Here is a 12639-nt window from a genome sequence, read left to right on the forward strand (position 1 = left end):
AAGGGCTGCATCCTAAATATCTTAGGCTTTGTGGGCCATTGGTAAGATTTCTGTCACATATTCTCTCTCTTTTTAAAAGACCTCTACAAATGTAAAAACCATTCTTAGCTCCTAGGTAATATAAAAACAAATCATGGGCTGGATTTGACCCATAGGCCATTTTGCCAACCCCCAATTTGGACTATGCATAAGCTAGAATATAGCCTGGAAAAGGCACCGTGAGACAAGCTGTGGCCAGGAAAACCCTGCAAGCTGCTGCCAAAAGGCCTCTGCAGTGAAATCACAGCTCTGGACCCCAGTCCTATAACTGGCACCAAAGTTGTTCTGGTTTGAGTAGGGGGTGGAAGGGGTTTAGATTCACAATAATAAAACTCCCAAGACACATTATAAACCAGCCAGTTTATTATTTTGTGGTAAGATGTAGAACTTTTACCATGCAGACTGAAATATCTGTGTCAGCATGAACAGTACATTTTCTTCCTAGAGGCAGTTACATGGAAAACCAGGTTATTATCAGGTTATTTAGCAAGTATGGAATCCAAACAAGAGGAGACTAATCTTAAGACCTATAACTCATCCATGAAGGCTTGGGGCACACTTTCCTACCACCAGAATGCCTTAGCTTCCAGAAAGCTGTGGACTCTTCCCTCTCCGTCTTGGTCTGGCTGAGTACCACTACTGCTCAGTCACTTCCTGCAGTCATACCGTCAGGCCAGCTTGGCCTAAGAGCTGTATCTCTGGTCACTGGTTTGTGTTGTTACAGCCACTGTTACTAACAGTTAAGGTTCTGAAGGGGGCATGTCAATTGCTCCCAGGTACCAACTACGAGACACAATAATCCTATTAGTTTGTTCTCCCAAACCCACTCAAGTTTATCAGGTAATATGCTCTGTAAGTTTCTTTTCAACCCCATTAGCACATACATAGATTACCTATAATTTCACCTAATGTAATCTACCTTCCTACTGAGGATTGAGGTTTTAACGTTTTTTTTTCCTACTTTCTTGATCAGTGATTCTCAACCATGTAGGAATTAATGAAGCCAATTCTGTATCACCACTGCAACCAAGACAGTGATACCAAGTGATATGTATTTTTCAAACTAATGTCATTTTGTTCTCTATACTGTAGAAAAAGAGAAGATGGAGTCCTCAACTTAGTACTCAATACTAGGAAGGGTCAAGTTGTCAAAAAATGTCTTTCAACAGTAGAAAAGTTTGCTTTCAAATTAAAAAAACAAAGCACGTATTGCAAACATCATGTAATGATAAAATTACAGAAAAAAATATATTCAGAATGACCCATGGCATTCACGCCACACCAGAATTTTGCCTGTAACAAAACAGTGAATTTTATCCCAAAACGTAGGTTAGGTCCATGCTGGCTAAAAACTTCAGTCCCAGACCCAATAAATGAGGATGAAATACATAGTGCATGCTTAACAGACATTGCATATACATCAACAATTCTTTAATGCCCCTCTCTAGGGTTTTGAGGGAAGGAAGGATGAAATTTGGACATGTGCCCTCACAAAGGCAGAATTTTCTTCTTATTATAAAAAGTCACACATGTGACCCTTTACTATATTTAGGGCAATAGCCAAGATTTTATCTGTGGGAATCCACCTTTGAAAATCACAACAAAAATCAATACTAAGTGATTTAATATAAAATATACAAATTTCTCAGTATGAGGACTTTCACAGAAAAGGAAAGAGACAACAATGAAAATGAATTTTCTTAAAAAATAACATTCCCTTATTTTGTCCCTGCTACTCAACACTCAAAAGAAGTCTGTACAAAACTAGGAACACAAAAAAGGACCAGAGAGGATGTTACACTGTAAAGCCTTAGGACCTACTCTAAACTTCTGTCCTCATCAAGACCCTCACCTAGAGAGCTGAGGGTTCCCAGGTCCACTGGAGAAAGTAAGTACTCTCCGATCATCACCCTTGCTTCACCAAAGATAGCCTCAGGTCACTCGCTGTCAAACTTAATAGAATTGACCTGGACAGAGATTGAGCCTCCCCGGTAGCTGCCGCGCTTCTTCTTGGTTTTCTCATGCCGGAAGGACTTGCCTTTGGTGAACTTCAAAACCTGATTGGCTCGCTCTCCCCAGTCTCCGGCTGCACCTCGCTGGTAAGTAGAGAGGGGGATTAACAGAGGAGGACCATGCTGGGGCCCTGTCACTTTATTCTTTCTACTCCCTGCTCAAGGAAACCTGAACCCAGAGAAGATTCCCACCAACCTGAACCAAGAGCTGTCCTCTCTGACTCTACCCATCCTCCCTCCCAAGAATGGCACAGATCTCTCTCTCACCTTGGCATCAAAGGAGTTGTCTGCAACTCGTGAATCCACCTCAATTTCCTCCTCCCTGACCCTTCGGAATGGGGATGATGCCCTTTTTTCTCCCTACAGAAGAATGAAGTAGGAAATTAAAGACAGAGTGGTCATGTAACAGCTCTCCTGAGTGATACACATGGGCACATGTGCCAGGTCACGCCAGGCAGAGCTGTCCAGATGATCCTAGATTTTTCTACTTTTAAAGAGCTGGCTCCTGAGAGGAAAGTGAGACAACTTACTTTCTTCCTTTTTGGAAATGTGTTAGGGGTCTGAAGCTTTATCTTCTTGGCCTGAGGAGTCTCTGCCTCCTTGGCAGCCTCATTCTGCTTCCGCTTCTTTAATGAACCTACAAAACAAAAAGGCAGACTCAGGCCAAGTGCAGTGGCTCACAACTGTAACCCCAGCATTTTGGGAGGCCAAGGTAGGAGGATCGCTTGAGCCCAGGAAATTCAGATCAGCCTGGGAAATATTGTGAGATTTTGTCTCTATAAAAAGTTAAAAAATGAGCCAGACATGGTGGTGCATGCTTGTAGTCCTGGCTACTCCGGAGGCTGAGGTGGAAAGATCACCTGAGTCCATGAGGTTAAGGCTGCACAAGCCAGGATCATGCTATTGTACCCCGGCCTGGATGACACAGTGAGACTCTAATTAAAAAAAAAAAAAAAAAAAAAAAAAATACGGAGACCAGTTTCCTGTTCTTCCTCCCAGTTTCCACAACTGGAAGCCCAGTGGTGGGCCTCCTCTCACTACCCCACTCTCAAAGAGTATATCCCATCCTGATTTGGGGGGACAAAACCCAGAGGGCATGTTCATTGGGTACAGACCTGATTTGGAAACTACCACTGCTGCCTTTTTCTTTTCTTCTTCCTCCTCCTCGCTGTTCTTAGCTGCTTTTCCATTCTGGGCAGTCAGTGCAGAGATGCCATTGGCCTTGGGGGCTTGTGGTCTTGGAGAGCCCTTGCCCTTGGGCTTCTCTTCTTCCTCCTCACTGGAGTCATCAGAGGAAGAACTGCTGCTGCTCTCAGCCTTTCCTTTCTTTGCAAAGGCTGGCTTGGAAGGGGCTACACCTCCTGCTACCTTCTGTGGCTTCTTCTTAACTGTAGACTTAGATGTCTTCTCTTCCTCCTCCTCACTGCTGGAGCTGTCTGAATCAGAGCTGCTGTCCCTACTACCCTGAGGAGCCTGCTTGGCAGGCAGAGGTGGAGCTGCTTTGGCAGTCGCCTTGGGCTTAGTGGTGGCCACCATCTTCTTTGTCTTATCCTCCTCACTGGAGCTGCTCTCTTCCTCACTGGAGCTGCTGTCAGCCTTTCTCGTTGGAAGCTTCTGGCCACCGCCCACAGGTTGCTTGGGGGCTGCAGCTGGCTTCGCTGCAGGTGACTTGGTGGTGACAGCTGGCTTATTTGAAGAATTCTTGGTGGTACCACCTGGCTTAGAAGGAGCTTCATCATCCTCAGAGCTGTCAGAGTCTAGACACAGAAGGGATGGAATCAACAGCTCCCCAAATCAGATTCAGGGGAGCCCTTAGCAGCTGCCTGAGCATCTCACTGAACTGAGGGCCTCCATATGCCTTACCTGAGCTGTCTGAAGAGCTCTCTGCTGCTTTCTTTGCTGGAGGTGGTTTAGTGGTTGCTTTAGAGATGACTGCCTTAGTTGGGGGTTTCTTCTCTTCTTCAGAACTTGAATCTGAGGAGAACCTGTAGCATTATGCTGGGTCCAGAGTCCCAACCCAACCAGGACAGCAATAAAAAGAATGCAAAGACACACACAGAGCCTTAGCTCTGTCTTGCTTTAAGCAAAAAGCAATGGAAGGATGGAAGGCTTTCTCTCTCCCTTAATTCCTCATCCCCTCCTCCAGACCCATGCTGAGGGGAGGCTGCATCCCTCTGACTCACCAGACTCATCACTGCTGTCTTCACTGCTTTCCACAGGCTGCTGCTTCTCCACAGCCTTCTTGGGAGGCTGGGTTCCCAGAGACTTCTTTGGTGGGGGAGCAGAAGGCGGGGGGACTGAACTGTAGGGACCTGTTTAAAAAGGATAGTGTGATGGTTTTAAGATATGTCTACAACTTTTTTTGATCCTACTTTCTTCTAGAAATGAAGCTTAATTCCCCCTCACTTGAGTATGGGCCAGAATCAATGACTCAGTTCTAACAGAACATGGTGTCACTTCTGAGTCTAGATTATACAAGGCACTGTGAGATTTCTCCTTGCTTTCCCGGATCACTAGTGCTGGGAGAAGCTAGCTGTCATGTCTTGAGGACGCTCAAGCAGCTCTATGGAGAGGTCCATGTGGTTACTGCAGCTGGGCCCCGACCACAGTCATACAGCTTCGCTCCTCATGTCCAGTCACCTGGTTTATTTTTCATTTGTTTTTTTTGCTCCTCTTCCTCCTCACTGGAGGAATCCTCACTGCTGGAACTCTTCTGGGTAGGGGTGGCAGCTGCTTTCACTGGGGCCTTGGTCACAACTTGCTTTTTAGGTACAGTCTGCATTAGAAAGAAAATTGATTACCACAGGAAAATGCTGACCCAACCAATCCTGCCAGGGAATGGAGACACACACACATCCCACCCTGGTCACCTCTTCCCTGATAGAAGTTATGGCCCAGACCTTCTTGGGGGTGGCTGCTGCCTTCTCGTCCTCTGAGTCATCACTGCTACTGCTGCTGCTGCTGCTGCTGCTGCTGCTACTGGCTGGTTTACCATTGGCTACTTTAGGTGCTGCTCGAGCTGGAATACCCAAGAAAAAGAAAGAGTAAGGAGTATTAGGGCAAGTCAGGACCATGAAAAACCTCCTTCCTATGAGCAGAGAACTTAGGAGTCCACCAATTTCTTTTTTTTTTTTTTTTTTTTTGGAGACGGATTCTGGCTCTGTTGCACAGGCTAGTGTGCAGTGCTTCAGGCAACTCTCCCGCCTCAGCCTCTGGAGTAGCTGGGATTACAGGTGCCCACCACCATGCCCAGCTAATTTTTATATTTTTAGTAGAGACAGCGTTTTGCCATGTTGGGCAGGCCGGTCTTGAACTCCTGACCTCAAGCAATCCACCTGCCTCAGCCTCCCAAAGTACTGGGATTATAGGTGTGAGCCACTGTGCCTGGCCAGGAGTCCACCAGTTCTTTCAACTTTAGAGCAGCCATCAAGGAGAATGCCAGCAATGGTTTACCACATCAAAGGATACCTTTCCTATCCCATGGCAGGAATAAAACTGTCTTCTTAGAAAAGATGACATAAATAATCTCAATATGCCCTCTAAAGTCTTTCACTTCAACCTCCATTCAGAGAAATAATCTAACCCTCATCACAAGTTACAGAAAAAAAAGAAAAATTCTCATTTGTCTCATAGAATGAACGTAGAAGAGTAAATATGGCAGTGAAAAGCACAACAAATAGATATTTAAGTGGTTACAGTGGAATGGGATGTGTGAAAACATAAAATGTCTATGAAATTTCACAGAAGAATACCAAATGGATACCATTTAAAAAAATACACATTTTTCCTTGCTGCAATAACTTTCTCTATTTACTAGCTCCTATGAAATCTTGTTATTTATTAGTAAAACCTTTAAAATTAAAAGACCAGTAATCAATACCTCCAGTTCAACAAACAGTACCATTTCACCCCTGTGCCAAATCAGCAATTTTAACTCCAGTCCCCAGAGCAATCTGGTCCCCAGCCCAGCCTCTTGGGAACAGAAACAGTACCTGGTTTGGGAGGGGTTTTAGTCTGAGCTTTAACTGCCACAGGTGTTCTCTTTGGCTTCTGGTTCTTTGGTGGCTCATCCTCGGAGCTTGAGTCAGAATCAGAGTCAGAGCTCTTGGCCTTCTTAGGAGGAGCTTTGGCTGCCTTGGCTTGGGGCTTAACTCCCTTCTGTTAGAAAAGACACAAGGAGAGAAATCAGCAAAAGCTTCCGGGTACCCAAAGGGCATCCTAGGTCCCTTTTATTTTTAGGGGCCTAATGGAGCAGTAAGAGCAAGCGAAAGCTAAGGACAGGATATGGAAAGGGCAAAAAACTCTTAAGAAACAACAAAGTTCAGCCACTTGATACATTGGCCCTGTTCCTGCCATATCCTGCCAAAGCTCCCAAGAAAACACTCTTATTCTTGGAGCCCTGAATAGTGTCCCAGAAGAACCCAAACTCCTCAAGCAGAATGGATTTAATTTCCTCTAGATTCTGAGCCTGACCTCAACCTCACACATCCCTTCCAGACCTCATACTTTTACCAGCTCCCTGAAAATCCCCAGATTTTCTTCCTCATAATCACCTATTGTATTGATGCCATCACCCCTTGGTTACAAGCTAGAGGCCAAGATTTTAGGTTTCTTCCTTTCCAATCCTTAAACCCCTTTTTCTTCCCAAAGCTGCAAACCTGGACAGGCTGCTTCTTTTGGTCCTCCTCCTCATCATCATCACTGGACTCTTCACTGCTGCTGCTCTCTGATGCTTTGGCTGCAGCCTTCCCGGGAGGCAGACTGACTCGCTTGGCAGGTACAGCTGAACAAAAACACAGGTCCCAGTAAGAATCAGCCATGTAAAACAAGCAGGCTGTAAATTCTTTTCCTGGCACCACCAAGCCCACCCGCTACTCTGCCTTACCAGGCTTCTTTGCTGGAGGCCCTTGAACTTCCTCCTCCTCCTCACTGCTGTCCTCACTACTGTCACTGGATGAGGCCTTCTTCTTAGCTTTCTTGGCCACTGGTCCATTTGCCTGTAACTTTCGCTCTGGGACCTTTGCAGACCTGCTGAGGTAGATTAGACCAATTTCTAGGAGACTGGAATCTTCCCAAACCAAGAAACATAACCCAGCCCATCTTGGGGGAGAAAATAGCCAAAATGGAACAGGAAAGGCTTACTTGAGCCAGAAGCTATAGATGTCTAAGAGGGAAGAGGCATTGGCATCCTGCTGTGTCTGTAGAAGAAAAAGAGCTGGGTAAGGAAATTATTTTATCCTGGTTATGCTTTCATTAAATGTGGCCTGTTATACACATAATTACTAAATTTGGTATAAATGTTACATCTTCATAAAACTTTTGCTACGTGCATAAATCAGGAGAAAAATATTCTATTTGTGGATGTCCCAATTTCTGTTATAAAAAACGGGCTACTCCTATGTTTGTGGCACCATCTAACCATCTAACCCCCTGCCCGCCAATCCATATTGATCAAAGTCCTAAAAAAAAAAAAAAAAAAAAAAAAAAATCAGCCAGTCACGGTGGCTCATGCTTGTAATCCTAGCACTTTGGAAGGCCGAGGCAGGCAGATCAAGAGGTCAGGAGTTCAAGACCAGCCTGGCCAACATGGTGAAACCCCATCTCTACTAAAACAAAAATTAGCCCAGCGTGATGGCACACGTCTGTAATCCCAGCTACTTGGGAGGCTGAAGCAGGAGAATCGCTTGAACCTAGGAGGCTGAAACAGGAGAATCACTTGAACCTAGGAGATCGCGCCACTGCACTCCAGCCTGGGCAACAAGAGCAAGGCTCCATTTCAAAAAAAAAAAAACATACCACTTTTGACTAGGCACAGTGGCTTATGCCTGTTATCTCATGTTATCTGAGCACTTTGGGAGGCTGAGACAGGAGGATCACTGGATGCCAGGAGTTCAAGACCAGCCCGAGCAATATAGCAAGACCCCCATCTCTACCCCCCTGCCAAAAAAAAAAGTCTCTCTCTTTATTCTAGCAATGTACTATCTAAGAATGTAATCTTATCCATTACTTGAGAGTACAAACACTAATACAAGAAGGTTTTTCCTGCAATGTGGATTATAATACCAAATCATTAGAAATAAGCCTCTAGGCCGGATGTGGTGGCTCACGCCTATAATCCCAACACTCTGGGAGGCCAAGGCGGGCAGATCGCCTGAGGCCAGAAGTTCAAGACCAGCCTGGCCAACATGGAGAAACCCTGTCTCTTAGCTGGGTGTGGTGGCAGGTGCCTGTAATCCCAGGTACTCGGGAGGCTAAGACAGGAGAATCGCTTGAACCCCAGAGGCGGAGGGTGCAGTGAGCCGAGATCGCGCCACTGCACTCCAGCCCGGGCGACAGACCAAGACTGTCTCAAAAAAAAAAAAAAGAAAGAAACAAGACTGGTAAGTACTGTATTGAATGTAAAGAACTGCATTAGGTGCCAGGCACGGTGGCTCAGGTCTGCTGTAATCCCAGCACTTTGGGAGGTCGAGGTAGGCAGATCACGAGGTCAGGAGTTTGAGACCAGCCTGGCCAACATGGTGAAACCCCGTCTCTACCAAAAACACAAAAAATTAACTGGGTGTGGTGGCGCACACCTGTAATCCCAGCTACTCAGGAGGCTGAGGCAGGAGAATCGCTTTAACCCAGGAGGCTGAGGTTGCAGTGAGCCAGTATCACACCATTGTACTCCAGCCTAGGCAAGAGAGTAAGTCTCAAAAAAAAAAAAATGCATTCAGGCCGGGCGCAGGTACACTAACACTTTGGCAGGCCAAGGCAGGAGGATCACTTAAGGACAGGAGTTCAAGATCAGCCTGGGCAAGACAGTGAGACCTCCATCTCTCTCTTTTTTTGAGACGGAATTTCGCTCTTGGTCGCCCAGGTTGGATTGCAATGGCATTGTGGTGGCTCGGCCTGTGGTGGCTAAACACCTGTAATCCCAACACTTTGTGAGGCTGAGGCGGGTGGATCATCTGAGATCGGGAGTTCGAGACCAGCCTGACCAACATGGAGAAACTCCGTCTCTACTAAAAATACAAAATTAGCTGGGCATGGTGGCGCATGCCTGTAATAATCCCAGCTACTCAGGAGGCTAAGACAGGAGAATCGCTTGAACCCGGGAGGTGAAGGTTGTGGTAAGCCGAGATTGCACTATTGCACTCCAGCCTGGGCAACAAGAGCGAAACTCTTGTCTCAAAAAAAAAAAAAAATTAGCCAGGTGTGGTGGCGCATGTCTGTAGTCCTAGCTACTCCAGTGACTGAGGCAGGAGGATTGCCTGAGCCCAGGAGTTCGACGCTACAGCGAGCTATGATTGCATCACCGTACTCCAGCCTGGGCAACAGAGTGAGACCCTCTAAAAGAAACAACCAAACACAAAACAATACACAGAAGAGTACAGGATCAGGCCAGGTGCAGTGGCTCACGGGCCTGTAATTCCAACACTTTGGGAGGCTGAGGTGGGTGGATCACCTGATCAGGAATTTGAGACCAGCCTGGCTGGTAAGGTGAAACCCTATCTCTACTAAAGATACGAACATTAGCTGGGCATGGAGGCAGGCGCCTGTAATCCCAGCTATCCGGGAGGCTGAGGCATGGGCTGAGGCGCAAGAATTGCTTGAACCTGGGAGGCGAAAGTTGCAGTGAGCCGAGATTGCACCACTGCACTCCCGCCTGGGCAACAGTGAGACTCTGTGGTCCAAAAAAGAGTAAAGGATCAGAGTCAGTACAGATGGGAACTCACCTTTGGACAAATTACCTAATCTCCCTGAGATTATTTTCTTTTCTATAAAATGGAGATAATACTACACATCGCATTAAGTTATCGAGAGGACAAGACATAATGCATGTTGGCTGGGTGCGGTGGCTCACACCTGTAATCCCAGCACTTTGGGAAGCTGAGGCAGTAGATTTCTTGAGGTCAGGAGTTCAAGAGCAGCCTGGCCAACATGGCGAAACCCCGTCTCTACTAAAAATACAAAAAAAAAAAAAAAAAAAAAAAAAAAATTAGCCAGGCATGGTGGGGCACACCTGTAGTCCCAGCTACTTGGGAAGCTGAGGAAGGAGAATCACTTCAGCCTGGGAGGCAGAGGTTGCAGTGAGCTGAGATCATGCCACTGCACTCCAGCCTGGGCGACAAAGCCAGACTCCGCCTCAAAAAAAAAAAAAAAAATTAAATGCACGTAAAGGGCTTAGCATCTGACCCTTAGTAAGCTCTTCACAAAGATTAGCTTTTCTCACATAAAACCATTTCAGAATCCTAATTCTGAGGCTGGGCACGGTGGCTCGCGCCTGTAATCCCAGGACTTTGAGAGGCTGAGGCGGGTGGATTTCTTGAGGTCAGGAGTTCAAGACCAGCCTCGCCAACATGGTGAAACCCCGTTTCTACTAAAAATACAAAACTTAGCCGGGCGTGGTGGTGCGCGCCTGTAATCCCAGCTACTCGGGAGGCTGAGGCAGGATAATCACTTGAATTTGGGAGGGAGGTTACAATGAGCCGAGATCGCACCATTGCACTCCAGCCTGGGCAACAGAGACTCCGTCCCAAAAAAAAAAAAAAAAGAAAAAAAAAAAAGAACCCTAACTCTGAAATGTCCAATTCCATCCAGCCCACTGTGAAAGCACTCTCTGCAGTCTCCTTAACAGTCAACTCTAAACAGTTTCATTAAGAAAGCAGTTAGATCACATGGCAGCCTGTCCCAGCTTAAGGAAGTTCTGAGGCTGATCTGATTCTTTGCTTTTGCAGCCTGATTCTGCTAAAAGTGCAAACCATCCTTCCTAGTCATGCTATCATCCCTGCAGAAGACCTCCACTCTCTCCTCTCTCAAGGTGTCTTCCCATGCAGGAATGTCCGTTGATGTAGGTTACAAACCTTTCACATTCCAGGTTCTCTTACTCTTACATGTGTTTGGAGCATCCTAAATTGCCATAACTATGGTACAGCTTTCACTTTTACAAGATTCCTCTGTACCAGCACTGAGATTGCTACTCTTACACATCATCTTACTGAAACTCACAAAAATCCTATAAAATGGATGATGACATCCCTGTAGAAAGACACAGAAAGATTAAATAAACTGCCCGGGTCACGTATCTAAAAGTGGCAGAGCCTGATCCCAAGCCTAGGTTTGTTTGATTCAATTAACCAAAGCTCCAAGCCCACTACTATGCCTACTTGGTAGGGCTGTTTATGACGCTCAATTCTCAGTGTAACTCAAAACAAAACTCTGCTTCTACTTTCATTCATTTTCTTCTTTACTAACGAAAATCCCAACCTTCATTCTAAAGCAATTTCACTTGCTTTTGACTCCCAGTAAACGTGACTGAGGCTAAGGTCAAATTGCGGTTTGCCTCACCCAACGAAAAGCCCCCCAGAAGATGCCGAAGAACCAGTGTCCTCAGTGGACAAGGCTCTAGCTCCCCGCTGCACTCTGCCAGCCATGTGACTTGGGGCCACGAGGCTCCCACGCTGCCGCCGCTGCACGGCTCACAAAAAAAAAGCAACAAGACTCAGCGATATCTAGTCAGACCTGGAGGAAGATGAGCGACCGAGGCCGCAGGCTTTCTCTGGTCACTGCCGAGGGGTCGGCGTAAAGGCCTTGCAGACACTGGACTGGCGGACCCCACAGACTTCCCCACCTGGAAACCTAAGCATGTCAAGGCCTGAAGCCTTGTGGTCATCTCCGCCCGGTCCCCGCCACAAGCCCGGAACTCACAGCTCCTGTCGCTTTGGCGAACTTATTGGCCACCTCTGAGAGTTGGTTATCGCGCAGGAAGCCGAGCACTAGGGGATACAGGTCACTGGGAACCACGCGGCGAATGCCGGCGTCCGCCATCCTCCGGGCAATACGCGTCACTACCGTTGTCGACACAGCACAACTCAGGAACTCAACATGAGCAGTGGGCGGGCTTGTTACGTCATTGCGCCGCGCGGGCGCATAACGGAAAGGGTGGGGCTCCACAGGGCAGTCCCACCTTCACCTCAGAGGTAGCGTAGACGGGAAATCTATAAACTCTTTCCGGTCCCACGCCTATCGCCATCTTGGTTTAGGGCGGAGCCCACCGGCCGCCAGTTTGTGGAGGCGGAGCTCTGACGTCAGGGGTCACGCCCTCGGCGTGGCGGGAAAACTCAGGACTTCCCGCGCTCTTTCTGGGGGGAGGTACCTTTTCTCAGAGCAGCGGTTTCCCGCGCCCCTGCTGGGACTCGGATTCCAGAGTAATGAGTGGACAAGCGGGCTCGAACAGTTGGTCTACCAGATCTCCCAATCGCCCCCATGGCGCACTGGCGCGGCCAATGGATTCTCGCCCTTCTGTCTTCACTGCCTCCAACACACAGGGAGGCCCTTTCTGATACCATCCCAGCCTCCAGACTCCTGCCTCTGCTGCAGAAGATCCTTCAAGTTATCCGTCCTGAGGGTGGGAGGTGTTGATTTCCCAAGCCGCCCCTCCCATCCCCCTTATATTCCGCCTTAGGTCAGCTCCATGAAGAGGAAAGGCGTCATGCGCCAAACCTGAATCACACACAGCAACAATCTAGTCAAGCTGAAGAGACTGTTGAAAATAACCCTTCTTCCTCCGGGGTCAGAGTTCACACTGCCTTTGTCATGAGTAACT

The 12639-nt window shown here is 47.3% G+C and overlaps 1 protein-coding gene across 2 annotated transcripts; it reads right to left on the minus strand.

Annotated features, from left to right (window-relative positions):
• Positions 1 to 380: 380 nt before the first annotated feature.
• Positions 381 to 12069, minus strand: NOLC1 (nucleolar and coiled-body phosphoprotein 1). 2 transcript variants are annotated; one of them, XM_012505739.2, is made up of 13 exons: positions 11742 to 12069; positions 7194 to 7249; positions 6937 to 7082; positions 6710 to 6834; positions 6044 to 6209; positions 4952 to 5070; positions 4692 to 4827; positions 4235 to 4363; positions 3915 to 4025; positions 3167 to 3808; positions 2582 to 2688; positions 2319 to 2411; positions 381 to 2135 (listed from the first exon to the last, which is right to left on the minus strand). In XM_012505739.2, exons 1-13 carry the CDS (start codon positions 11859 to 11861, stop codon positions 1977 to 1979), a joined length of 2109 nt encoding a protein of 702 aa, XP_012361193.2. In that variant the 5' UTR covers positions 11862 to 12069; the 3' UTR covers positions 381 to 1976. The 2 variants fall into 2 exon arrangements, with proteins under 2 accessions (XP_012361193.2, XP_003255436.2); XM_003255388.4 differs by having other exon boundaries at positions 6937 to 7079; positions 11742 to 12006.
• Between the last annotated feature and the right edge of the window lie 570 nt (positions 12070 to 12639).

Source organism: Nomascus leucogenys, chromosome 3 (genome assembly GCF_006542625.1).
Source record: "Nomascus leucogenys isolate Asia chromosome 3, Asia_NLE_v1, whole genome shotgun sequence".
NCBI lineage: Eukaryota > Metazoa > Chordata > Mammalia > Primates > Hylobatidae > Nomascus > Nomascus leucogenys.